At 38.6% G+C, this 26,765-nt stretch overlaps 1 protein-coding gene across 1 annotated transcript; it reads left to right on the top strand.

Annotated features, from left to right (window-relative positions):
- The first annotated feature begins 76 nt into the window (after positions 1–76).
- Positions 77–26,686, top strand: LOC139943838 (TBC1 domain family member 16-like). Its single transcript, XM_071940673.1, has 11 exons — positions 77–102; positions 9,232–10,736; positions 11,518–11,694; positions 12,359–12,507; positions 13,315–13,449; positions 14,435–14,621; positions 15,637–15,731; positions 16,498–16,648; positions 17,417–17,494; positions 18,300–18,466; positions 19,580–26,686. The coding sequence occupies exons 2-11, from the start codon at positions 9,357–9,359 to the stop codon at positions 19,614–19,616; spliced, it is 2,556 nt and encodes an 851-aa protein (XP_071796774.1). The 5' UTR covers positions 77–102; positions 9,232–9,356; the 3' UTR covers positions 19,617–26,686.
- Positions 26,687–26,765: the final 79 nt, after the last annotated feature.

Genomic DNA, 26,765 nt, shown 5'->3' with positions numbered 1-26,765 from the left:
GTACATAAAACAGCCGTTTTGTTCATATCCCAAGTGATCGCGCCCTCAACGTGCTCATCTGTCATAATAATAGAGAGAGCCTGCTGTGAGGAATCCCAACAGGTGGGTGAAATTACTTCCGATTTTTAATGCTTTTTAACGATTAATTTGTCAATACCATTTTGTTTAAACATATACGGTATATTTGCTTGCTTTTGCTTAACCCAATAAAATTGTTCCAGAAGAATTTGGTGTTTTTTAAATGTTATTACTAAGGCAAAATATTTTGCTAATAAAAAAAACTCACTCACAAAAACTGAGCATCTCAACTAACTCAGTTTATCAGTGATAAAAATGGGGGCTGGTCATATCGCCACCTGGCAAGCTCGCCACCAACAAAGTCGCGAACTGCAAAGTCGCCCCCTAACCGGCTCGCCCCGAGTTGTTACAAAGTCGCCCCCTGACAATGTCGCCCCCAAACAATGTCGCCCCCTAGCTAAGTCGCCCCCTGACAATGTCGCCCCCAGCCAATGCCGCCCCCTAGCAAAGTCGCCCCTAGAAAATTGTTAAGGGTTAGGGTTAGGGTTAGGGTTAGGGTTAGGGTTAGTGTTAGGGGTAGGGGTAGGGTTAGGGTTAGGGTTAGGGTTAGGGTTAGGGATAGGGTTAGGGTTAGGGTTAGGGTTAGACCTTCCACAAGCACATTACTTCATACGGAATTTTTTCTGAAAATGTTTTAACTATATTTTTTTCCATAATTATTTTCCGAACAACATCTGGGGGCGACTTTGCTAGGGGGCGACATTGGCTGGGGGCGACATTGTCAGGGGGCGACTTTGCTAGGGGGCGACATTGTTTGGGGGCGACATTGCCAGGGGGCGACTTTGTTTCAACCCGGGGCGAGCCGGGTAGGGGGCGACCTTGAAGGGGGCGACTTTGTTGGTGGCGAGCTTGTCAGGTGGCGAGATGACCAGCATTCGATAAAAATATGCCAGCCATACAAAACAACATGCCATGATTAATCCAATGTCATACAATTGTAAAGAGCTTCGCAAGCTCATGAAGTATGTGGGTAAACACAATAAAATTATACCAACCAGAGATTATCTCAACACGTCACATGCACTTTACTCATTACTGGCAATTACTGGTGCTGTGGTGGTGTGCCTCTGCTTATTTTTTGCTTAGTTTATATAGCATTAGCAGAACATTTTTATTCACAATTTTGCTTTTATAGTGCCAATACATTGGGGCCACATGTTGCACTGCAATCCTGGGTAAAAAAGTTTCTCAACAAAAAACAACGCGAGTAACATTTAAATTTATGTTTGTTCATATTTTTACCTGATAAAAGAAGCTGAAATTAATTTTTTTTTTGTCTTCATGTCCACAACCTTTACTTAGTAGTTAGGTGGGTCCGTAAAGAACAAAATGATGATGATTAGGCTCCTATTTTTATAATACTCATAGCCGAGGTGACATTTATACTCCAGCCTCGTCACGGACAACATCTCCTACATTTGATAAATGGTCCTCCCCATGCAAAAGCTACGGCTTATCGGGCCGATACGCATGAATTCTTGCATACATGCGCAAACTGCGTGCCGATATGTGCAGATCCATGAAATTAGGCAAAGATTGGATATTGAGTTACCATAAAATATGATGTTGGATTTGTTTTAAGGTAAGGAAGGCTGTTTCTATAGTTTATCAATCTAGGAAATTAGCATTAAATAAAAGAGAAAAGGAAAGAGAACTAGGCTGCAACCTGCAACATTAATTTGTTGATATTTTGGGTTTGTTGTTGAGAATATGTTTTTTTACATTTTTAATGGGAGACTTTTAGACAGTTCTTTTTCACAGTATTGAGCGTGCTCAGACCTACGCGCGCAATCCTCAGCATGCGCGCACATGCCTAGAGCCGCAAAAAAAGGACCATTATGTCTGCTGACGCCAGCGGCACAAAAATCTTCTATTGTGACTGCCTTCTCTGGAAATTCACACTTAAAATATAAACGGGTACATGTGTAAATGAAAGTGGTATGTCGTCAACTTCCTAAAGGCCGGTTTCATTTTGACGCACGACACAGTTTATAGGCTAGTCATTGAGAATGGACCAATCAGAATGGATAAATTGTCCTAGGTATTTATGAATGATGAACAATATGCTTAGGGCTTAAAGGCCGAGTCACACTGCAGCGATAACGAAAACGATAACGATCACGACGCAAAGGAAACGCTTTCTATTGGTCGATTTGCTCCACGCAGAATACGCACATGCGCATTCAACCAATGGAATGCGTTCTCTTTGCGTCGTTATCGTTATCGTTCTCGTTATCGCTGCAGTGGGACCGAGCCTTAAGTAGGCCTGCTTGTAGTATTCCCGTTGAAGCTACGATGCTGTCTCGTTGGTGGTCAGAATGGTGTAGTGGTATCTTTCCTCACCTCCCACCTCTGGACCCTGGTTCGAATCATACCGTGGGCACTATGGGATTGGATTTCAGTCCCTACGTGACTGCAAGGGTTTTCCCTGAAATATTTCTCTATTGTTTTCCTCTACATTCATATTTTGGAGGTGAATTTATTGTGGAATTACCAGGCTTTTTTACCCTTTATTTTGTGTTCTTATTGTAATTTACCAATTCCTCGTATGGTTGTTACGCCCTTGTACATTGAATGGCATCATTTATAGGCTAATATAAATCAATAATTATTAATAATTAATATGGACAGAGCACAGACAAAAGCCATACTGCTTTTATAGGAAATGTACGTATGCACGGATGGTGCTCAATGTATTTCAAAAAGTTCTCTCTGGTGTTTATGTTGGTTTCAAAAGCCCTTTTGTGCAATCTTGAGCATTATGGTTTTGCTTACAAGTGATGGTTTTAATTGTGAAATATTTGTTGTTGTTTTTTTTGTCTTTTTGCTACTGGGCGGAATTTGTTTAGACACTGAAAAACTTACAGGCCAACCCTGAAAAGGCCTTGAGTCAATTAAATCAGGAATGTGTTATTAACAGCTTAGTCAATTGATGCCATGGCCTTTGTTTTATTTACTGGTATTTTTACCTCCACATGGTTAACCATGAAGGAATGCAAGGACTAACCAGGCTCAAATTTGGGAGAAAAATCCGTCTACATACAAGACCGAGGGTTTGTAGTAAAAAATGTTCATTATGTACTTGGACCAGAACTCTTTGCACATGACCAGAATCAAATTTGTAGTGTGGAGTACTGTCAACTTGGAGTTGGCAGGTTCAAATCCAGCTCTACTCAATCTCAATGTTTCTTTCTTCACAACACAATGTACAGTTTACTAATTACCCAATTAGTTTCCCTGGTGGTTTATTGCTTGATTTTTAAGCCGTGTCGGCTTTGAAGGCCTTTTTTAAAGCCATTGGACCCTTTCAGTACAGAAAAAAAAAAAAAGTTCACAGATTTACAAATAATTTACAGGGTTTACAGAAGGTAATGGTGAAAGACTTCTCTTGAAATATTAGTCCATGAAATGCTTTACTTTTTGAGAAAACGGTAAAACAATATAAATTCTCGTTAGCGAGAATTACGGATTTGTTATAAACACATGTCACGACATGGCGAAACACGCGAAAACAGGAGTGGGTTTTCCCGTTATTTTCTCCCGACTCCGATGTCCGATTGAGCCTAAATCTTTACAGGTTTGTTATTTGATATAGAAGTTGTGATACACGAAGTGTGGGCCTTGGACAATAGTGTTTACCGAAAGGGTCCAATGGCTTTAATGTATAAAATATCCAAGCAACTAATATTAAGATGTGGACTCATGTGACATGGTGTTCTTGGGATGTAATAACGACAGTAATCAGGCCTGCAGTACTTGAGGAATTATTTGCTGATTTGATATGACAGTAGGAAATGGGTCATGAAGGCCAAACTCATCCAATCATGATTAACGTAATTTTATCAGGTACGATGTTACATACAGTATCTGGAAAAGTATTAGGGGCTGATTTTATACTCTCATAGTCCTGCTTAACGGTGAGGAAATTTTTGTGCTACCTATGTACTGTAGCAGAAAAAAATTGCTTTTAAAGCTTAACTGAATTTCACAGGTGAGCAAGAAAATTAGGTGGCCAGCTTGTGCCTTCTCCATGATTTGTGACATCTTAGTATTCAAACAGTAAGCACCATAAGGTTAGATACCTTTTTGTGTGCTAAAGGTTGGCAACGCTATGAAATGGAGACTCGCACAGTATCGGTAAGCACAAATTTGGCTGTTAAGCAGCTCTATGAAATTGGGCACAGGATTACATAAAACAAACTGAGACTTTGTTACACATGTAAGTAATGGTCCTATATCTTACGATAATCATACATCTATTATAATATGACAACCCTTTTTAATTTGCAACTCTGCTGTCTACACAGCCGGCTAGCCCCTTGATAATGTTCAAGAAAATGAGGGTGCGGTAGTTATTAATCACATGGTGTAAATCCTCATCATTGAACTCCATTCTGTGTATAGTTTGTTTCGTTGTCTGATTGAGAATAAGTGATTGTGTCACTCTCGCCGGCACCGGGCAGACTGATCTTAAATTAGATACACAGTCTGAGAGATAATTATCCCTGAATGTAAAGGGCTGACACAGAATTTGTCACTACACACATATAGGTAGTTCACACGTGATATTACACAGTGTAAGGTCCGCCATTTTACGAGCGATGATACATCATTTGAGAAAGGCCTGCTGTGCATTATGCATAATATGTAAATATTAAAGTCCAATGTATCATCACATTTATGAATGAACAGTTGGCAGTAACCCTACGGTACGATAGAAGAGCTTTATTCAACGAGAGGCTCCATGAATTGGTATTCTATCTATGCTATGAGTTTTTGTTAGGGCATTTGTTTGTGTTTACCAAATGCTTTATTATGAAAATGGTGGGTCCTTATTCAGGGGTGGTGAGTAGAATGAACAGTTACAATGTAGCAGCACTGTACATCCTTTTCTTTTGTGTTTTTTTTTAAAATTTATGTCATGGTCGTTGCAAATGTGATAGCGTTTTTAGAATGTAAAGTGAGGCTTTTGTTTTAGAGTATAAAGTGAGAGGAAGCATGTCTGTAAGTAAGGCACCTCTGTGGTTCAAGAAACCCATATGAGTTCTTGTCTTAATTATGCCCTGTGGGTTATCGCGAGGCCTTTAAGAGCCCATGTTGTGGCGGGTAATGGAGTCGGCATTTTAATAAGGTTTTTGCGCACTGGGGGAAGTTGTGAGTGCCACCCCTGATGAGGTTGGTTTCTCATGTGTTCAAACTACCCTTAGGGTTTTCCCATGACTGCTCTCACTGGGGACTTTTAACAAAAGGAACAGCTGGGAAAAGATGAGAAAATGTGCAAGTGTGGACATCTGATGCTGCGTGTTTTTTTGGGCAGTGTTTTTAAAAGAACTGAAAACCAAAAATTATCATTTTATTCTGGAAACATTATAAGGGCCTTTGTAAGCTCAGGTGTGGCATGGCTGTACATTGTGTGGTCATCTTCTAGGTTCCACAATATACACTGTACCTGTATGCTTGACAATGAGATGTTCATTGTACAAATATCTAATAGGCTTGTCACACGAGACAACTTTTACAGACAACTTCACGCGCTAATCTCTTTTGGTGCACAGATCTGGTCCACAAATATATCACCGTCATTGCAGCTCTCAGTTGTGGTGCCCTTTGCAAGGTTCCTATACAAATGTATATTTTCTCAGTAGCGAAGTTCAAGGCCTGCAGATGCTTTCCTAGTCATTGACCAAGCTTTGGCCTGCACAGGTCATTGTCCATGTCAGAGAAATGAATTAATTATTGTGTCATACATGTAATAGTGCCTGGTTCTGTTGTAACGTGCAAGGAGCAGGTGACAGTGTCAGTCGTTCATCCATATTTGATGTGTTTGATTCTTGTGTTCATTAGGTGGAGGTTGCTCAACAGAATGAAGGCCAAATGCAATTCTGACGCCATCTTTTTCATGTTCCCCATGTCTTGTAGCTACTGTACATAAAAATGCTGATTGTCCTTATAAATACATTAGTTAGCTTGTATATCTCTATATATTTTTACGGGTGTACTATTCTTTAAACTGTTCACTTATTGTATGTCATTTTCTTAATCTTTTGGAATTTTTACTGTCATGCGCCCTCGAACAGGCTGGTCCTGGAGAGAGCGCAATACATGTATAAGATCAATAAATTATTATTATTTTTTTTATTTGGTTACATTGATTCGAATACATGATCTGTCATCTTTGTCAAGTTCCCTGTGGGTGCGCGTCGTCACTTCATTGATAGCTATTTTAACAAGATTTCACATCACTTCCTAAACACACATTTACATGTACCAACGTCCTTGATTTTTTTTTTTTTTTTTTGAATTTCAATGATTTCACTGAATACTAATTCTTCTATTATATGACACCTTCTGTGTTTGAGAAAAATGTTCTCACCATAGTAAAGGGTCTTCAGTTATGGCAAAGTAATTGTTTCACACTATCATGGTGGTTTTGCCATGGTTGCTATTTCTTTGGAGGAGGTTTTGATCTCTGTTAACAAATGCAAATAATAAGGGTTCATGGCTATTATTACTTACAAGGATAGCTTCCACTCGATTGGAATTCGCTTCTTTTTTTTTGCACCAATGTAATTTTAATTACTTGTCTCTTGTTAACAATTAATGCACATTGGACTTGTTCTAAACAATATTGTCAGATCAGTTGAACAGTGATTACATTTTTTATGATGACATCCAATTTATTAAAACGTCTCATGGATAACAGTTCCACATGAGATACATGTAGCATCACATGTAATATATAAGCATCTTGAAAATCTGACTAGAGTAGACACTTAATTTGTGCACTCTTTCAAAAACTGAAGAACAAATTTGCTATCCCTTTTGTTGTAGGCATGATCGACCTCATAGAAACCATTCAAGACGAAACCTCAATTATTTATCATTCAAGCAAAAGAAACCCTGCGGTCAAATAAATTTTTCAATTGCTGCACAAACATAGCATACAGTCCAGCAGGTACACTAGGTCTACATGATTGCAATATATTTTGTTCAGTGTTGGTTCATCTGCTACACTACCCCTTTGCACTGTGGTCTATATTACAGTACCAAGTGCCTGCCGTCAAGGAGGATTGGTGTAGCTCGAACAGCTGTTGTCTTGGTTTTTTTTTTCATTCAATACAGATTACAATTTATCGAAAGTGATAGTAATTTAAATCCATTTGCAGCACTAGTTGAATGCTTCATTGATTTAGTCTTGACCTTTAAGTTCTGGTTGATAAAATATGTAACAGATTTGCTTTGACATGTATAGGATGACGCATTCTATGTCTGCATTAAAGGGCCGGTGGGGTGATAGACGATGTGACCTATGTTTACATTCAAAACGCCCTCTGTTGAAAAAACACTGTATACGTCATGTTTCACCGGGCAAAAAGACACGTAGTCATGGTAAGATTGCATACACTTTCTAGCTGGCTGCCAAAACACAAAGGTTTTGCCCGGCGGTGTATGCGTGCGAATCATGTTATGGTTGTCGAGTGCGTCAGAGGTCACATGGTCTATAGGTTTGGTAATTACTCTGAAAAATTAATGGCAGTAAAGACTTACGTGGTAAGAAGTACATGTACAGCAGCTTTGGATGGTAGAATGTATTTTGAGATACATTTCACTTCAAAGTGCTGTGGTTATGGAATAAGATGTCACTTTTTATCCCCAAAATGTTGAATATAAGGAGCGTTAGCGTGGTATCGCTTCTCAGACTGTATTCCTATTAGGGATTACATGCTTTGGCGCATTTGTTCCAGATTTTCGGCAACCTTTAAAGACAGTGGACACTATTGGTAATTGTCAAATACCAGTCTTCTCACTTAGTGTATCTCAACAGATGCATAAAATAACAAACCTGTGAAAATTTGAGCTCGATTGGTCGTCGAAGTTGCGAGATAACTATGAAAGAAAAAACACCTGTAGTGTACGTAGTTGTGTGCTTTCAGATGCTTGATTTCGAGACCTCAAGTTCTAAATCTGAGGTCTCAAAATCAAATTTGTGGAAAACTACTTCTTTCTCGAAAACTACGTCCCTTCAGAGGGAGCCATTTCTCAGAATGTTTTATATTATCAACCTCTCCCCATTACTAGTTACCAAGTGAGGTTTTATGCTAATAATTATGTTGAGTAATTACCAATAGTGTCCACTGCCTTTAAAGCAGGCTATACCTTTTGGTAACTTCCAAAGACTAGTATCCTCACTTGGTGCATCCCAACATTGATGCATAAAACAACAACCAAAGTTGCAAGAAAACATTAAAAAAGTACACACTTGTTTAAAAGAATTGCTTTCTTTCAGATGCCTGAGAAAGGCTCGTTTGTGAAAAAAAACCTCTTTCTCATTACTTGAAAGGATGTCGTTTTCAACAATGTTTTACAGTCAATAGTCAGTGCTCAATATCAAGTAAATTTTTATGCTCATTAATTTTTAGAGTAATTATTAAACTATATACCCTCCATTTGAACAAGCTTTTGGCTAATTTGTTGTTTTATGTGTAACATTGTTTTTTTTATTTTTTACTTCTTGCTGTTTTTCTCGATAGTGCTGATTTTTATAGTGATTTTTTTTAATGCGCTTTTGAACATTTTATGGTGAAAAGGGCACAATAAATGTGGTTTTATTGTTATAATAAGACTAGCCAGTGTATAATTGCTAGAAAAAAAAGCAACATGAGCGATATCGCAAGTACCACTTCTAAACTTGCCCTGTGGGATACTGAAAACTGTGCTACCTCTACTAGTGTGTAAAATGCTCAACACATATGAACATTTTTCTTCCTTTCAATTGTGAATAATAAATTTTTTAAATGTGTCCATGTATCTTTCAGGTTTGAGCTTCATTTGGCCATTTAAGTGGTTGTGATTGCAACCATTAAAAAACATCCATTGAAATGACAAGACACATTTTTAAAACCACGGTCGCTAAATCTTCTTGGGGGCAGGTAAAATGCAAAATTATGGTGGGTTACTCTTCAAAAAGCTTTTATAAGCACAAAGCATGAAGAAGGATGCACTTGTAAAGTCATCTTCTTCAAAGATGTTCAGTATGGTTATGACGGTATGGTTTTTATAAAAAACCTAAAAAGCACAATATTTGTTAGACTAACACTCATTCATCAATGTTCTATTTCAGTTCCTGATGTCTTTATTTTATTATTTTTGTAGGAGAGATGAATTCGCAGAACTCTAATCTCAACATGAGGTTGACATCACTGGAGTAAATCCCAGCAACCTGACCAGGGTTCATCCTTGTCTGCTCTCATCTAAACCTCCAGTCTCGTCCAATCGCCATGTCTTTCTTGCTCAAAAAGTTCAGCGACTTCCTCGGCATCTCGGACCCCGAGTATGTCAAAGCACCTCCGCTGGACGGTGAGATTATCTACTGCAAGAACAACGTCTGTGTTCACCCTCCGTCCAATCTAGCTAAAACGGCCGAACACTACCCAGGTTACCTCACCCTTAGGTCCCAAGGTAACGGACACAAGGTTTCCTCCTTGATACTCACCTGGATTCCTAACTCCTCTCTGGATAAGCCAAGGAGGCGCTCCCAAAGGAGCTCCTCTGAGACCTCCCCGGTTAAAGATACAGGAGGCAAGATAAATATTCAAGAGCATTCAGATCAGGAGGCTGATGATGTAGATGCCTGTGCGAAACAACTTCATGTTGATGCTGGTTCAAACAATCATAATGATGATAGTTGGGAGGAGGGGCAAAATACATCCTCACAAGCTAATCAGTATTCTAGACTTGAATCTGATGTAGGGAGGTCCTTGGAAGCTGACCAAAGCACTTTGGTCCAAAACGGCTTTGTGTCTGGAGACAGTTCTGACAACAAGGAAGATTGCACTCCCTTGAAGACTTTTGATAAACAAGATGGTGACAAAGATGTTGATGAGACAAATATAACAGACCCTCAGAGTTCTGTCTCTCAAAAACCAGATGGCACCCGAAGAGCAAGCAATGTCAGTGGCTCATCAGAGAGTGACAGCATCTCAACAGATGCCCAGCTGGCCCTCCTTCTAGGAGACAAAACCAGTCACAAAGAGCTGGAGAGGCCCCGGGATCTCAAGGTAGGCCCGTCAAACATGGAGAACAACTCCAACAACAAAGCCAAAGATGAAAGCCTCAGCTCCGCCTCTTCCAACCCAAGCTCCTTGCCATCGCCACTCCGAAGCCTGATGAGAGATCAGATGATCAGGGACATGCAAGACTTAGACTCTGAGGAGTGTGGGGCTAGTGTTTCTTCCTCTACCACTCCTACCACGTCCAACCCTGATCCTGGCTCCCTCCCCTCCAGCCCGGGGAATGAACCCTTTGACCCCTTCATGCCCCTCTATAACCAAAACACGCCCCCGTCACTTATATCTCCAGTCAGCCCCCTTGTCACTCATAACCTCACCTTTCCTGACAACTCAATCGAGTACATCTCCTTAGGATCCAAGTCGCCACACTTGACTCCCAAGGAGCAGCTGTGTGGCGTGTTCTCAGTGGACCTGAGCCAGATGAGGTCCCTGAGAGTTTTCTTTAGCAGTGAGAACAGCACCAGCGGTCAGCTTGTCATCGCTAGTCAGGAGAGTCAGTACAAGATCCTTCACTTCCACCATGGCGGCCTGGAACGCCTGACTGAGGTGTTTGAACATTGGAGGTGCTGTATTAAACAGAGGAGTAAGGTGAGTGTTAGAATCTCTTCTTATCATTGAGAATTAAAACTTGGTAGGTATTCGGCTACGGCTTTGACTGTTGCTAAGGGGGTTCTTTAATTCAATGCATGATGACAAGGCATTTCAGCCGTAGCCGTAGCTGTAGCCACTAAGTCGGACACTGCCCTAATCAAAAAAAAGAAACTAAGATTTACCAGGAATGTTATGTTTGAGTTTTATCACCTTCTGTTGATTTGCCTTGTTTGCAGCGCCTGCCTTTAAAGGGAAGGTACGAGTTTGGTAATTACTCAAAACAAATATTAACTTCAAAACTGAATTGTTAAAGAGCATTGGAGAGTTGTTGATAGTATAAAACATTATGGGAAACGACTCTCTCTGAAGTATTGCAGTTTGTGAGAAAGAGGTAATTTCTCACTAAGATAATAAAAGACTTCTAGCTAGAAGTCTTTTATTCCTATCTGAAAGCACACAAATTGGACCAACAAGGGTGGTTTTTCCTACATCATTTTCTCGCAACTTCGATGACCAATTGACCCCAACCTTTCACAGGCTTGTTATTTTATGCTTATGGTTGGATACACCAAGTGAGAACACTGGTCTATGGCAATTACCAAACGTGTACAGTGCCTTTAATTGAGAGATCATTCCCTTTACAAACTGCCAAGACATCAATCGTTTTTTTTCTACTGGAAAACAAGTGTGGGGGAGGGTCTCACAGGCCTGATTTCTTAGAAACATATAATGACGGTAACAGTAACAGACATTTCTTTATGAATGGTCTTACCCACAGAGTAAACTAGCCAGAGACAGCAACCACCTGTACCACAAATTTACCATCCTGCAGTCCCGCATGAAGCTGTCCGATTGTCACCCAGAGGAGGGCGTGTATGACGAGGTATCTGAGGAGATGTGGTGGTCCTACCTCAACGAGAGAGGGCAGGTGGAGGACAACTATGAACTCAGAAAGGTAACACATCTTCACTTAATAGGTCATTTGATGTCAAACTGGGGATTTTGCTTGGTAAAATTGTTAGACTTTTTCCTGACTTCAGGATTTTTGACTGGTCTCTCTGCACTTTTCTTGAAAGAGGCAAGACTTTGTCTTTGTTATGACTAGACTTTCAGATATCTATTTTGAAATTATGTAGGGAGTTTGTAAACCTCTAAACTGTAAAATTTTGTACATTCAGGGAGCTTTTTAGTTCCACACCAAGAGAAAATTGACAGCAAATATTCCAGATTTTCATTTTCATTCAATCTCATCCCTGGTTGTAGCTGGCTGACCACTCTGCAGCACAACAGACCATGCCTGCTAATTTTGTATTGATCACAGTAATGATTGCTACATTAATTTATTTATTGGAATATGCATAGTTGTGGGGTTTTATGGGAAATTAGTGTATATTGAAATAACAATACTCTGACATTCTGACAAACGGTTCAGTATTTGTAAGTTGTTAAAGTTGAAAAGCTTCCTTGTGAAAGTGAAGACTTCATTTGCATTTCTAGCTTTTTTATTTATTTATTTATTGTCCCCCTTCAAGCAGATTCAGGTGCATTAGAATAACTTTGTTAATAAATATTCCTACTTTTTTACCTTTGGGCACATATTATTTGTCCATGATTTTCAGGCCATTTTCTTTGGCGGTATCGATGAGTACCTTCGGCGTGAGATCTGGCCATTCCTCCTCCACTACTTTGCCTTTGATTCCACCCTTGAAGAACGGAACGCCCAGAGAGGGGAGAAGAGGGAGGAGTACGAGGCCATCAAGCAGAAAAGGTATGTAATGACTAAAAGGGTTGCTATAGGTTTATACTCCACTACACCTCTGAAATACCCAAAAGAGGGTACATGAAGGAATATAAAGCCTTCAAGCAGAAAAGGTGGGTAAACGGGTGTAAATGGGTGCTTTAGGTGTGCCTCTTTCCCAACTATGCCTTTGAAGTATCCGGAGAGGGTGCATTATGGAATAAACCTACAATGTATAAGCAGTAGAAAAGGAGGCGACTACGCTCAAATGGGGGTAAATGGGTGAAAAGCTCCCGACTACATCTCTGAAGCACCCAAAGAGAGTACATGATGGATACTGAAGCCTTCAAGACGAACAGTTGAAGGGTACAGAAAGTACCCAGTCCATCAGAGGGCACAGACATTACAATGTACCAAAACCCAGAAAGGGCACTTACATGTAAAGTACCTATACCCAGAGAAGGTACGTGTACATTGAAGCTCTGATAGGTATAATCAAAAACACTCTGTGATTTAAGAGATGTTAAATTTGCATTGGGGATAAAGAATATTATATTTGTTTTTTTACTCATACACCGATGTGCGTTACATGTAGCTTGCAATTTTACAGCAGTGTCTTACCAACTAGACTATCGAGGTTGCCCGGTAGCTAGAGGCAGTTCGAATACTATGTTTAGGCAGCGGGTACCGCACGATATAAGAGATGTCAAATTTGCATCAGGGATAAAGAGTATTAATTTTTAACCGGACTCAGGAAAGTACTGAGTATAAAGTGCTAACACACATCGTTGTACGGGTAAAACACAAAAATGAATACTCTGCGATTTATTTTGAAAGGTTGACATTGAGTGAAGAAGACCAGGAGATATTTTGGCGTAATGTTCAGTGTACCGTAGACAAGGACGTGGTACGGACAGATAGAAGTCATCCCTACTTCAAGGGTGACAACAACCCTAATATTGACATCATGAGGTACGTCAGAATCCATGGTTGTTTATCGAGCCATCTGGGATTTTACCAAACTCACACAAAGATTAAAAACAAAAGTTGCATTGGTAAAGGATAGAGGTGACAAAAAAGGTGTAGAGTGTGATCGTGTTTTGTGTGATCAACCGTATAAACCAATCCGATGAAACAAAATTGGTAGCGCCCTCTATTGAAAAATTACCAACTGCGGCGTCTTTTTGTGCACAAACTAGGCATTGAAGACACCGCAGCAGTGGCGCTGTGCTAAATACCTGTGCGCCCGGTGCGCGCCTGGATTTGTCTATACATGAAAAAGCAAACCTGTGAAAATTTTGGATTATTCCATTGTGTGTGTCAGAAAAAAATAGTAAAAAACTATGCACAACTTTCAGCATGTTAACACACTGTCCTTTATTTTGGTTGTAACAGCCATAATCAGCTGTTCCATTGTTTAAAGGCGGTGGACACTATTGGTAATTACTCAAAATATTATTAGCATAGAACATTACTTGGTAACGAGTAATGGGGAGAGGTTGATAGTATAAAACATTGTGAGAAACAGCTCCCTCTGACGTGAGGTAGTTTTTGAGAAAGAAGTAATTTTCAACGAAGTTGATTTTGAGACCTCAGATTTAGAATTTGAGGTCTCGAAATCAAGAATCTGAAAGCATACAACCTCGTGTGGCTATGGTGCGACACAGTGTTTTTTTCTTTTATTAATTTCACGCAATTTCAGCGATTGATTGAGCTCAAATTTACACAGGTTTGTTATTTTATGCATATGTTGAGATACACCAACTGTGAAGACTGGTCATTGACAATTACCAGTAGTGTCCAATGTCTTTAAGGTTTTAAGATACAGTTTTCTCAAACGTGACTCCACTTTTTCATGAAAGACTCCTTTCAATCTTAACAATTGTTTTTAAAACCCTGTTGTAAAATAAATAATAATGTTTGAGAATTCTGAATTAATAAATTGTAATGGTTGCAGGGATATTTTACTGAACTTTGCCATCTACAAGCCGGCTATGGGTTACACTCAGGGCATGTCAGATCTTCTCGCTCCCGTTCTCGCTGAGCTTCAGGATGAGGCAGACGCCTTCTGGTGTTTTGTTGGCCTCATGGACAATATTATCTTTGTCAGCTCGCCGAAAGATGAAGATATGGAAAAGCAGCTGGTAAGTGTTCTTTTGATGATTGCTGAAATTTATTCTAAATGTCCTCCTGCTGACAGCTTAGAAGAAAAGTGATAGTCCAGAAAAACTGAACATGGACCGTGACATTGAGTACAACTAACATTTTCTTGCTGAAATGAGTCCGCCAGGGGGTCCCTGTTAAGAATCTGATGCATGCCCAGCTGGCAGGGTTGAGCATTTTTTGTTATTGCATGAAATCACTTTTCCCATATGTTTGTGTGCAAACGCTCATCAATGTGTTTTATTTGATAACGACAGAACTCTCTTCACGTTTCCTCGACAAGCAATACTTTCAGGTGTGTTACTAACCAGATATTACACGTAGATATTAATTCAGACACGTGGTTAATAATATTATTTATTTACTTTTACCTCACTTCGGTGAAATTATGTAATCAACAGGTTACACAAAATAAAATTTGATGTTGCAAACTGCTTACCAACCAAAAACTCCTATGGTGTAGATGCAAACAATAATTAATTGCCCGACGTTTTGACCCATGCAAAGTCTTTCTTGAAAGGCTGAAAACTTTTACACCTTTTTTTTTCTTATACCTTTTGGACTAATTTTGACTTCACAAAATGGTGGACCAATGTAAGTTCACAAAATAAAAATAAAACCACACAATTTCAAGACATTTTGTGTGGATCACTACTAATGCTTTCAGATGCTTTTTACAGCCCAAAGTGCCCAATTCAAGGCAACGTGTCCCCTGTTTGTGTTGCGTTGTGTGACTTTTATTAAATAATTGCTTACCAATAACTTGCTAACTTTTCAGTCTTTCTCAACACTGACGCCAACAGCAATCCCTGTCCATCTTTAAATCTTTGCACTCAAAACTCATTTGTTCCGCAACCGTTTTTCTGGTTAAATTTTTTGTTTTTTTGTTTAATGCTCCATGAGCATCATGATTGATGGATAGTGGCGCTGTACAAGTGTTCCTTATTATTATTTTTGTTGTTAATAACAATTGTGTTTGTGTGGATGGCATTCCAGGGTTATTTGAAGGCTTTAATGAAGCTGATGTTACCTGAGTTCTGGAGTCATCTTCTCACACTCACTGATGCTATGGATCTTCTCTTCTGCCACCGGTATGTAAGAGTCTCATCTTCATGGTTAACCCTCCTACTGTCTGACCACTTAATATCATCCACTGTTGTTTCGAATGATGTTAAAGGCACTGGACACTTTTGGTAATTGTCAAAGACTAGCCTTCACAGTTGTTGTATCTCAACATAAGCATAAAGTAACAAACCTGTGAAAATTTGAGCTCAATTGGTCATCGAACTTGCGAGATAATAATGAAAGATAAACACCCTTGTCACACGAAGTTGTATGCTTTCAGATTCTTGATTTTGAGACTTCAAGTTCTAAATCTGAGGTCTCGAAATCAAATTTGTGGAAAATTATTTCTTTCTCGAAAATTATGGCACTTCAGAGGGAGCCGTTTCTCACAATGTTGTATACTATCAACCTCTCCCCATTACTCCTCACCAAGAAAGGTTTTATGCCAATAATTATTTTGAGTAATTACCAATAGTGTCCACTGCCTGTAAGTTACTTTATTACTTCTTTGTCTAGTTTGCTGGCATTACTTTAAAAGAAGATCCACTTGATTGTAATTTAGTATGCATTTGGTAATGGAGTACTGTCAACAGGTTTTACTTTGTACAGTCTTGTGTAATATCATTTTAGCGTATTTATATTTTTTAAATATCTATTTTGTAACCTGTTTTTTTTCTTACTCTGTGAAATAATAAATGAAATGAAATGAAATAAAAAGCGCTTTGAGACCCTCGGAAACGAAGTGCTATATAAAGACTAGTTATGAACATTATTATTATCTCTTTTGCAAAGCTGGATCCTACTTTGTTTCAAGAGAGAGTTTAGCGAGCTGGAAGCGTTGAGGATGTGGGAGGCATGCTGGGCCCACTACCAGACAGATTACTTCCATCTCTTCATATGCCTGGCAATCATAGCTGTGTATGGAGAGGATATCGTACAACAGGTAAATAGTGGACAGAATTCAGTACAAATTCTTTTTGTATCTTCAAATTTTAGCGGGCATGTTCTATTTTAATGAATAAGTAGGCCTTCAGGGCCCAATTTCATGGCTCTGCTTTCTGCCGAATTCTGCACTTTCTGCGCTAGCCTTGTAAGCGTAGAATGCCTGAAATTGGGCCCTGGTAATTTTGGTTTGTGGTTACTTTGCCCGCTACCAGACAGACTCTTTCCATCTCTTCATAGACCTGGCAATCATGGCTGTGTATGGAAGGGACATTGTACAGCATATTTTTAGTGGACAGAATTGAGTACAAATTAACAGAAGTGCAAACTTTCCCCGATTCTGCAGAAAGTTCCCTCTTCTTTTTGTATATCTTCAAATTTTAGCTAATTTAAATCCATCTAGTCTATTCAGTTGTTGCTATTTCATCCCACTTTTAGTTGTAATTTTTTGTTATCTTACACTTCCTGTTCAGCGCTTAGAAACCTTGTATTAAGCGCTATATGCATTTTTTTATAATTATTATTAAATAAATAAGTAATTTTGGTTCTTGCTTTAAAGTTTTCTGCTTAGCAAAAAAACACAGGAAACCAGCCCAAAATGGTGCATATGTTATGTTTGGTTTGGCTGGTAACTGTTTTTCCTAGTAAGCACACAATTGCTGGCGCTGAAGCAACTCTATAAAATCAGGCCAAGCTGACCGCAAAGATGACCTTTCTAGCAACAGTAGTTAACGATAACAACAACGTTTCAACTGTTTATTCCTTGCAGAAACTGCCTTCTGATGACATGCTCCTCCATTTTAGTAATCTTGCCATGCAGATGAGTGGAGATCTTATTCTTCGGAAAGTAAGAAACAGTTTATTGTTTCCACAAAAGCACATATCTTTGCATTTAAAAATCATAAAACTGTACTTGAAACATACCTATTTAGTTGTTAAAAAACCCTTACAAAACTTTGCCCTTTCAAAAACAAAGCATACAGGCCTGGAACAATGTGTGCTTAGGAATTTATTCAATTGAATTTTTTTGTTACATTTAACATTACCCCCGATATCCTTGGAAGTGGTTTCATGCACATGATCACTTCATTGTGGTTAGTTATATATGTATAGTTTACGGACCACCTGTTCACCATGTTTTTTTTAAATCATTATTTTCAATGGTTTAGCTGGTCTTTTTCAAATGTTAATTTATCATTATCTATTTGTGTCTTTATTGTAATGTCTTATAAAGCTGTAGGATATTTTATAACGAAGGAATGCAGGCATAGTTTATTTTAGATTTTGTTCATGGTTTTATGTTTTGCTTGTATTGTTTAAGCATACAAGTTTCATAATGCCCTTCATAAATACTGTTTATTCTTTAAACAAAATTAAGGCATCAATTTCCTAGAGCCAGCGAAGCAGGCAATTTTTCTTAGCAATCTTCTGCTCAGCAAAAACTAAGCTATGGATACCAGTCAAAGATGGTACAATTAAATGTATTTTGGCTTTTAACCTAAATCTGGTGAGCAGAATTGCTTTGTGCTTAGGTACATTTTGTGTTTTGATAGTAGCTCTAGATATGAAATTGGGCCAGGTTGTTAAAACCACAGTGCAAATTTTAGGGGATTTTCCAATAATTTTGTTTTTGAAATATTCTTTCTCGACAGGCTAGAGGTCTCCTTCATCAATTCCGCCTGCTTCCCCGCATCCCGTGTACCCTGGACAAACTCTGTGAGACTTGCACCCCGGGTATGTGGGATAGTGGCCACACCCCGGAGGTTGAATGTGTGGGCCTCGGGGTTCACGAAGAGGGCTACATCTGCCCTCATATCAGGTGAAATAAATGTTCAAAATTATTTCTGAGGTTTTTTCGGAAGACGAAGAAAGAAAACATTTTCACAGAAAATGTCAATGTGTATAGCAAATATTTATTTATTTATTTATTTATTTATTTATTTATTTGTTCATTCATTTTTAATAATGAATACTTGTGTTGTGTGGAAGGGAATGACTGTCCGATTGAAGCGTAAGTTTTATTTCATTAATCTTTTCGACAGTGGATAATTGAACAGGTTCTGGTAGTACTGTTGGACAGACTGCTTTCACAATAGACAAGGAAAAGTACAGACAAATATTTTGTTTTGAACATTTGTTGTATGAAAAACCTGAAATCTCTGATGAGTTGTGGTTTTTAAAAGAACTGGTGGTGTAACAAGTAGATCTTCAATCCGCATGCTCTGATTTTATTTGGGAGTACATGTAATCTGGACTCTGAAATGCATTTGGAAAACATTCTACTTAAGAACATCTCTGATCCGTTTTGTTCGTTAAATGAATTCAAGTTAATGTTTCTAAAACCAGATATGGAATATTTTAAAAGTTTTCACTATTCGATTTCATTGTGTACATTTTATGTGTACACAGTATTTTATAAGGACTTCTTGAATATACAAATATGGGTAGCTTTATAAGGTAGATATAGATGGTATTGTAAATGTTCTTATTTCGATGAGTGATCTTTGCAGGTCAAAGGTCATTCTTAGAATCCTGGAACCCCTTGCAGAAACCTTGTTCCTAGTGGTGTACAATCACGCAGCGTGTCTTTCCAGAGTGTCTTTCTCAATCAAAGCCCCTGGAAGTGTGACTTTGAAATATTCAAATAAATTGGATATTATAATTAGTCCTGTGGTCGATGTGGTTGATCTATTCTGTGTATGCAAACTATACAGCACACTGTCTAAAGACACAACAAATCATAGAGCAACTGATGATTTCTAAATCTTTGTTATCTTGTGATACCTGTACGCCTAAAAAACTGAATGCAGTTTAATTAGGGTGACCATTTGAAAATGTGATTCATTTGAAGTGTATTCATGGTATTGCGTCAAAATTTGTGCATTATTGAATCACTTTTCTTTCTCTTTTCTTGACTTTTGTTGGATTGCAGCTCAGCTGGAAAGTTTAAACATGTGGGTATACCTTGAATACTATGTACAACGTACATGTACCCTCTCAGTTCTTTTTGCATGTGTCCTGACCGTTGTACACTTCATCCGCCAAATGTAGACTTGTCAAATTTATTCCAAAATGTAAAATTGAATCAGACTTTGCACAATCTAGTGATATTGTACACTTACAGCCATCTTGTATTCTCTTCAGTAGAAAAGTTGTCTTATTAAACTGTAGACGTCATGTCCGAATTGGTGGTTATGGCTACAGCTTTGGCTGGGTCACCAGGACAACATGCATTGAAGCATAGGCTCTTAGCAACAGCCATAGCCACAAACTCGGACAACGGCCACAAGCTTGAAGCAAAAAGTAGTCTGGCACCTGTGATGTGCCTACCAGCGCTCTTTCTTGTATGTAGGGATACGAGTAGTAAAACCAAGGCAATGTGATAAAACTGTGATAGACAGGACACTAGAAATGCAAATTCAGTCACATTTTTATGAGTAACACTACACCATTCATAGACTGTAAGATCTAGATAAAAAAAACAACACCAGTTGGTATCAGCTATATATGATGGTCCATAATACACTTTTACTCATTTTTACAACCATTTCTACTGAGGTACATGTACAGTACATCCATGTATCACAGCTAAGCAGACATTCAGCATATCACTGTGCCTGTCCAACCTTCTACATGTTTGTTGAAATCTCACAAACAGAAACATGTCCCATTTGACCCACTATAACACAAGCAGTTGCAGTTGATGATTGTCTTTAGCAGTGGGTCTTGAGGCCTAAAAAAATCAGGTGTAGAGTCGGTTTTGTGAAACTGTTTAAAGAATGAAACTGTTCAACTACTTTTAATTTGCTTTTTAATATAAATATCCACAGTTGCACTCTGTTTTGGTTTTATGATTTATCACACTAACCCCATCATGATTTTGCAGTTACCATATGCCAACAATGTTTTAACTCAAACAGGTCTGAAATTACATGGAAGTCATAGATGCCATGTCCTTGGTTGACGTGGTCTTGGCTTTGGCATTCCTTTAAATATTTCCCAGTGATTTTTGCAACATTTGCAAAATGAAAATCGCGATGCCCTCTCAAGGATAGTATTTCAGGCCTGTTTTTGTATTGATACATGCAGTGATTATGTATGGCTGTGTCTGGATTGGCAGCTGCAGCTTCATGGACATGCCAACAAGCCTTAAAGCGTTGGATGTCATTACTAATAGCCATAGCCGCAGACGCCTATTTAAACATGGCCCTACTTAGTGTTAGGAAAACAATTGTTTAGGAAGCTAACACACATTCAAGTTTTTTGTTTTTTTAACATTGGACCTAGCCACTTGAATTCTCCACTCTTAATCATGTCCTCTTGATCATTCAACAATGAACCCTTCCCATGAAATATGCTAATTACATTCTTGCATGCGTACAGACCCTGTTGGTTGGCAAACGCCATAGAGTTGTGCACTAAGCAGACGCGCAATCGCGTCTGTGTCACGCACCCATTAGCCATGTACAAAACAGCGCGATGTTCCCTCACTTTGCCAACCAAAACGTTAGTGCGCACGCGCTACGTGCAATTTACATATTTCATGGGAAGGGTCTATTCACACAGAGTTTTAGCTTCAATCTAGTGTCAGAGCTGCCAACTCTCCTTGATTCTGCAGAAAGTTCCCTGAAAATTAACCAATCATTCCAATCGTTTTGATGAACAAATTTGACAATCTCCCTGATTATGGAAACTCATTCTGTTGAATGTAACTCTAAATATCACCCTGATTGTTGTACAAAATCTCCCAGATCGCAAGATTCAAATGTTGGCAGCTTTGTAATGTTAGTTGCTTGGACCTGTACTGAAACTTACACAGCACTTCATCTGGCAGTACAACTAGCACACAACTTATCACATCTTGCTGTTCATTTCACAAAACAGGAAGCAAGATTTTGATGTTTGTGCTTTTAGTAATAACAGCTCATCATTGTTGAAAATAGTGTGCAATATTTATTTGTTGTCCAAATCTTCCTTTATTCTCGTACGCCTCCTTTGCAAAAATTTGTGGAAAAAGTTGATGTATTGTTTTGGTTAGTTTTTATTTTTGAATCGTGTCTGGCGAAGAAGTGTTCATAAAGTGTAACCCCTCAGCAATATTGACAATGTTACCCTCGAATAGTTATGATCAAAATGTCCCCCAGTATCTGTTCGTTTAAAGGTTGGTGAAAAAGCCAATTTTACTGCATCATCAGGGTTTGATATGTCAACTGGGCTACCAGCCTGAATCCAGTAAACGTAGCAGGTACCATAACTGGGTTTAAAAGGGCAAAGGGTGTGTCATGGGTGAGCGGGTAAGAGCACCGGAGTCGAGCTCTGGTGTTTTTGATGAGCAGAGTGTGGGTTCAAGTCCCGATCCTGACGCTTGTGTGTCCTAGATACTTTACCATAAAATGCAGATTTATAGTGCATTAGCAACTGCTGAATTTCAAAAAAGATTTGTCACCAACAAAATTGCTTGTTTTTTGTCTGTAATCCTTTTTAGGAAAAAACAGAAAACTTTTTCTACAATTTATACTGTCTCCCTTCAATTTCTAATTTGAAAACAAACAAACCAAAGTTCACTTGCAAGCATTAGATATGGATACCATCACTTTAGAGTGATTTTGTATTCTTTTAACCTTTGGTTTGGACGACCTACAATATGGCACCACCCTCACTATTGTTTTTTTTTTTAGTTGAACACTACAATGGTTTCTTTTGTATCACTTTGCACAACATCCTGCAAGAAGTGTTTGCCAAAAAAACACTAACAAAGGTCAAAGAGGGGCTCCAAGGTCAAATTCTTTTTCGTGATGCACTTAATTTCAAAAAGATAGAGTCCTCATGAAAGTGGGTTGAAAATTACAAGGCTCTTACCTCTTGGTAAAATAGTGTGAAATGTCAATTTATTTTATGCTCTTTCCAGAGTGAAATTGGAACATGACGTCATCAAACAGCAAAAACAAATGGGTCTCAAAATTGGTTCCAAGGAGAGTTTTTGCACCTGGCAAAGAACAAAATCAACGTTATATTAAATATCAGAACAATGCAGTTTTTTTAAGCTCAAGTTGAGATTTCTAATTTGTTCATAATTTGAATAAGGACTCTATCTATTGGAAAACAAGCGGATACAAAACTGAATTTGACCTTGGAGCCCCTCTAAAACAAATTATAAATTGTTTTACGCTACTTTGGTTTACATTTTGTTCACTTTATTGTCTTTTTTAATTACACATAGAAGCAATGTATACGTGTAGAAAAAGACGTAACTGTGGTAGTAGATTGGTCCAATGAGACGACCTTGCCAACTTCACTCAATAACTATAGACCCCTCGCATTGGTTGCTCTCACTGCTGGGGTCAACCAATGGAAATGCGCATGTATGCAACGCGCAACTCTCAGCCAATGATAGGTCTTCATTGACCTCAGTAAGGGCGCTGTTTTGCTTCTATTCATAATACATTTTATCTGACTGATATAATAAAAGTATATGAAAGTCTAGACCATATTTGCTATGTCAATTTTTGTGCTCATTGTGTAGTGGTTTTCCACAAGGGAAACTGACTGGGTAAATTTCATTCTATTTTGATTGAATAGAGAAAAGTTTATAACTTGATATTTTGAATAAAAAAGTCGCACACCCTTCAGGTTGTATTATAAGCTTGGGTGAGAACCTTAGTTATACGGAACTTGCATATTGCAGGCTGGAATCTGTTTGTCAAACGATGGATGATATTTAGTGGTCAGACAGTAGGAGGGTTGACTGTGTACTGTAGAGATGCATTTAGCATGTGGTAGTATACTGCATGCTGGCATCTGTTATTCGAACAGTGGATGATATTGAATGATCCAATAGTAGGAGGGTTGACTGTGTGCTGTGTGTGGTAGATGCATTCACCACTTGGTAGCATGCTTATGGTGGCATCTATAAAAACAGTTCATGATATGAGATGGTTGGACAGTAGGAGGGTTTGAATGAAATTGTATAAAAAAAATTAGTATATTTATATCTTTCTTGTACAGCTTAATCAATATTTAGCTATTTATATCATAGAATTTAGCACTATCTAACACTTTACATGATCCAATTAAAAAAAATATGGTAGCTTTCAGTTCAACTGTGACATTTTTAGGTGAAAATGTAATGAGAAACTTTACTGTGTGCTTATAATTAGTAAATTAAAGGGGTTTACACTGTTGATAATGCCCTGAAATGTTTGCTTTCAAAATACACCCGAATTGTTATTTGAATTTCAGTACCAGACCTGATGCTGGCCAGCGATGAATTGTCATATTGAAGAAAATTAGATAAATTTTAAGTTTTTAGCTTTTAGCTTTTGAGAAAGACTTTGCTTCGGTTAAAACATTAGGCCACTAACTTTTTTTAATTTTATTTGGTAAGCAGTTTGCAACAACTAAATTCAACTTTAAATTTTTGTGTTATTTTAAAATGCATTCCTCGACCCCAATCATACATCCTGTGCACCTCCAGTTTGGTTGGAAGGCCATGACAATGTCACAAACCTAGCTGCTGCCAAATTATGCCTTGCAAACAGTACTGTGAAGAAACATGAAGACAGTACTTCAGAACAAGTATTATTTTTAGTTCTGAATTAATTTTGATTTTATCAGTGTACTCGCAAAATTGGGGCCAAGTTATAAAGCTGCTTAAGCAGACAATTTTGCTTACAAATTTTGTGCATGGCACTTTAAGAAGGATACCAGGTATATGAAATTTTGCCCCTTAAAAAGTAAAAGACAATCTTCCATTTAGAGTATTTACCTTCCTCGAAGTTCCAAGATCAATTTTTCTGTGTAATTCACTGAAAATCTCTGTGTAGTAATTATAGTTTTATAGTGCTGAGCACTGCCTTTTAAACAAAAATTCTGAATTTACATACTATATACTTTATAACTTTTCAATTCTGATCGATGTGTGTACAGTATAACGCTGCTACATTTATAAGAAAATATGTCTTTCTTAACTATTGGTTGATCTGTTAAGCCCTGCCAACCTGGGGTGCGTTTTGGCAGTCGTAACCATGACTGTTTCGGTCATTGTCAAGTGGTTAACCAAAGGCGAATTCAACTGAAACAGTTGTTGGGTATGACCGCCAAAACGAACCCCTGTCTGTTAATGACACCCATGTGGGTACGACAATTGTGTCTTACCCTACACCCACTACATGGGGTGTATTTTTGTGGTTGTAATCATAGCTGTTTTGTTCGTACTTGCTATTGGTTGATCACTATAGCCATTGTCTGAGACAGTTATTGCTTATGACCGCGAAAACGCACCCATGCAAAAGGCACGACGCTGCAATCAAATGGCAGAAACCTGTTTACATTTTGTTATGGGATTTTAACAAATGAGAACTTTGTAGGGTTTCTGGATGGATGTTCGTGGTTGTGATTGGTCAAAGCATAAAGGGGCGGAGCTTAATGGATCGTTTTTTTTATCAATGTCAATTTCATGTGTGCTGCATGAACGCAACGATTATTATTAGTATTATTGTTATAACCTTGATGATAATGTGGCATTTTATATTTTGCTGCTGTAATAGTGTGTGACCTGTCACCTGGGTGCAATTTCATGGTACAGTACTGGTTACTGCGTTAAGCCTGTTTCATACTTCCTGGCGATGCAATAATGGGTATGCGCTGTTTTTCCAACTGTGACACAAGAAAATTTGCTTTGCAGGAAGTATTCGCAGGAAGTATGAACCGGGCTTTATTCTGCACTTTATGGCCAATAGAATCACATACTTTGTGAATATCGTAAGCGCAGAACTCCATGGTCTGCAGTGCCGTTATATTCGGCCCAGTTCTTTTGCTATCAGTAACTATAGTTTTTAAAAGGCTATTCTATTCACAAACCATTTTAATCCAAGTTTTGCACCTTGTTAAACAAAGGGCCAAAAAAACATGAACACCCGAGGTCCTACAGTGGACGTTCCTTTGCTATTGTATAAACAAGGAAAGGACATTCTTAAAATCATTTCTATTTCATACATCAACTTTACTATAAAAGAATAACTGCGCTTGAGAAAATGCTTCCGTCAAAAGAAAAATCATATACTTTCAAAATCATGGTAAACATTTTGGGTATGTGCATTTTGTCCACCAAACATCTCAAGATTCTGCTTTGTGTTGAAATCTGCTGTTAATGGCTGCACACACTTTGTACTTTTTTGGCGTATCGTGGTTGAGCGATTGAGAGCACCTAACTCAAGCTTTGGTGTTTCTGATCAGCAGATTTTGGGTTTGAGTCCCGATCATGGCACTTGTTTCCTTGAGCAAGATATTTTACCATAATCAGTTTGTCCTATGGATGGGACATTAAGCTGTAGGTTCAATGTACTAGGATTGGTAGTGCATTACAAGAGCCCATAGCACTTATCATGGAAGAGTAGAGGTTAATCCTGGTGTTACTGTTGTTTCTTTGCTTGTAAATGGTGTCAGAATGGCATGGTTGCGCCAACATAGTCGGTCACAGATGCCCTAGGTGTGTAAAAACAAGTCAACATTGGGCATATTTGCAACCAATAAATTGCGGAAAACACTGGAACTGGAGACCCTCAAGTGGATATGTCCGTCTTCATAAGACCCTGCTCAAAGAGTGGAAACCTGCATGTGTGTTTGCGCAACACACAATAATAAATAAATTTTCTTTTGTACTCGGTGAAGGGCGCTGTGTGACTTTGTTACTTTGCATTTGCAAGGTTGTATTCAAACCTGAACTGCTTTAATGCTTTAAGTCATGTCATTATGTGCATTTATTCCTTGAACTGCCAGATGAAAGAAAACCATATGTAATTTGCTGCGCTGATGTAGTCTGTATATTTGTCATGTACATGTATGTACGTCCTTTTCACACTACTACCTGGGGTTGATAAACGACCAGGCCTTTCACACTATGGTTACTTTAACCCCGGTCTGCCCCAGCAAATAGGCATACCACAGGGGATATTCTACACCTGCTCTTGAGTGGGGGTAAGCAGTGACACCCTGGGGTATTTTTGAAAACGTACAATTGGAACCCCCTGGAATGGGGACACGCAGTGTGAAAGTGCACTAGGGTAAACCTGGGGTAGAAAAAAAGTCCCAGGGCCTCCCTGCGGCTGTTTTCCCACGGG

Source organism: Asterias amurensis, chromosome 11 (genome assembly GCF_032118995.1).
Source record: "Asterias amurensis chromosome 11, ASM3211899v1".
Lineage (NCBI taxonomy): Eukaryota > Metazoa > Echinodermata > Asteroidea > Forcipulatida > Asteriidae > Asterias > Asterias amurensis.
Note: the sequence above shows the minus strand (reverse complement) of the source record. Positions and strands in the feature narration are given on the sequence as shown.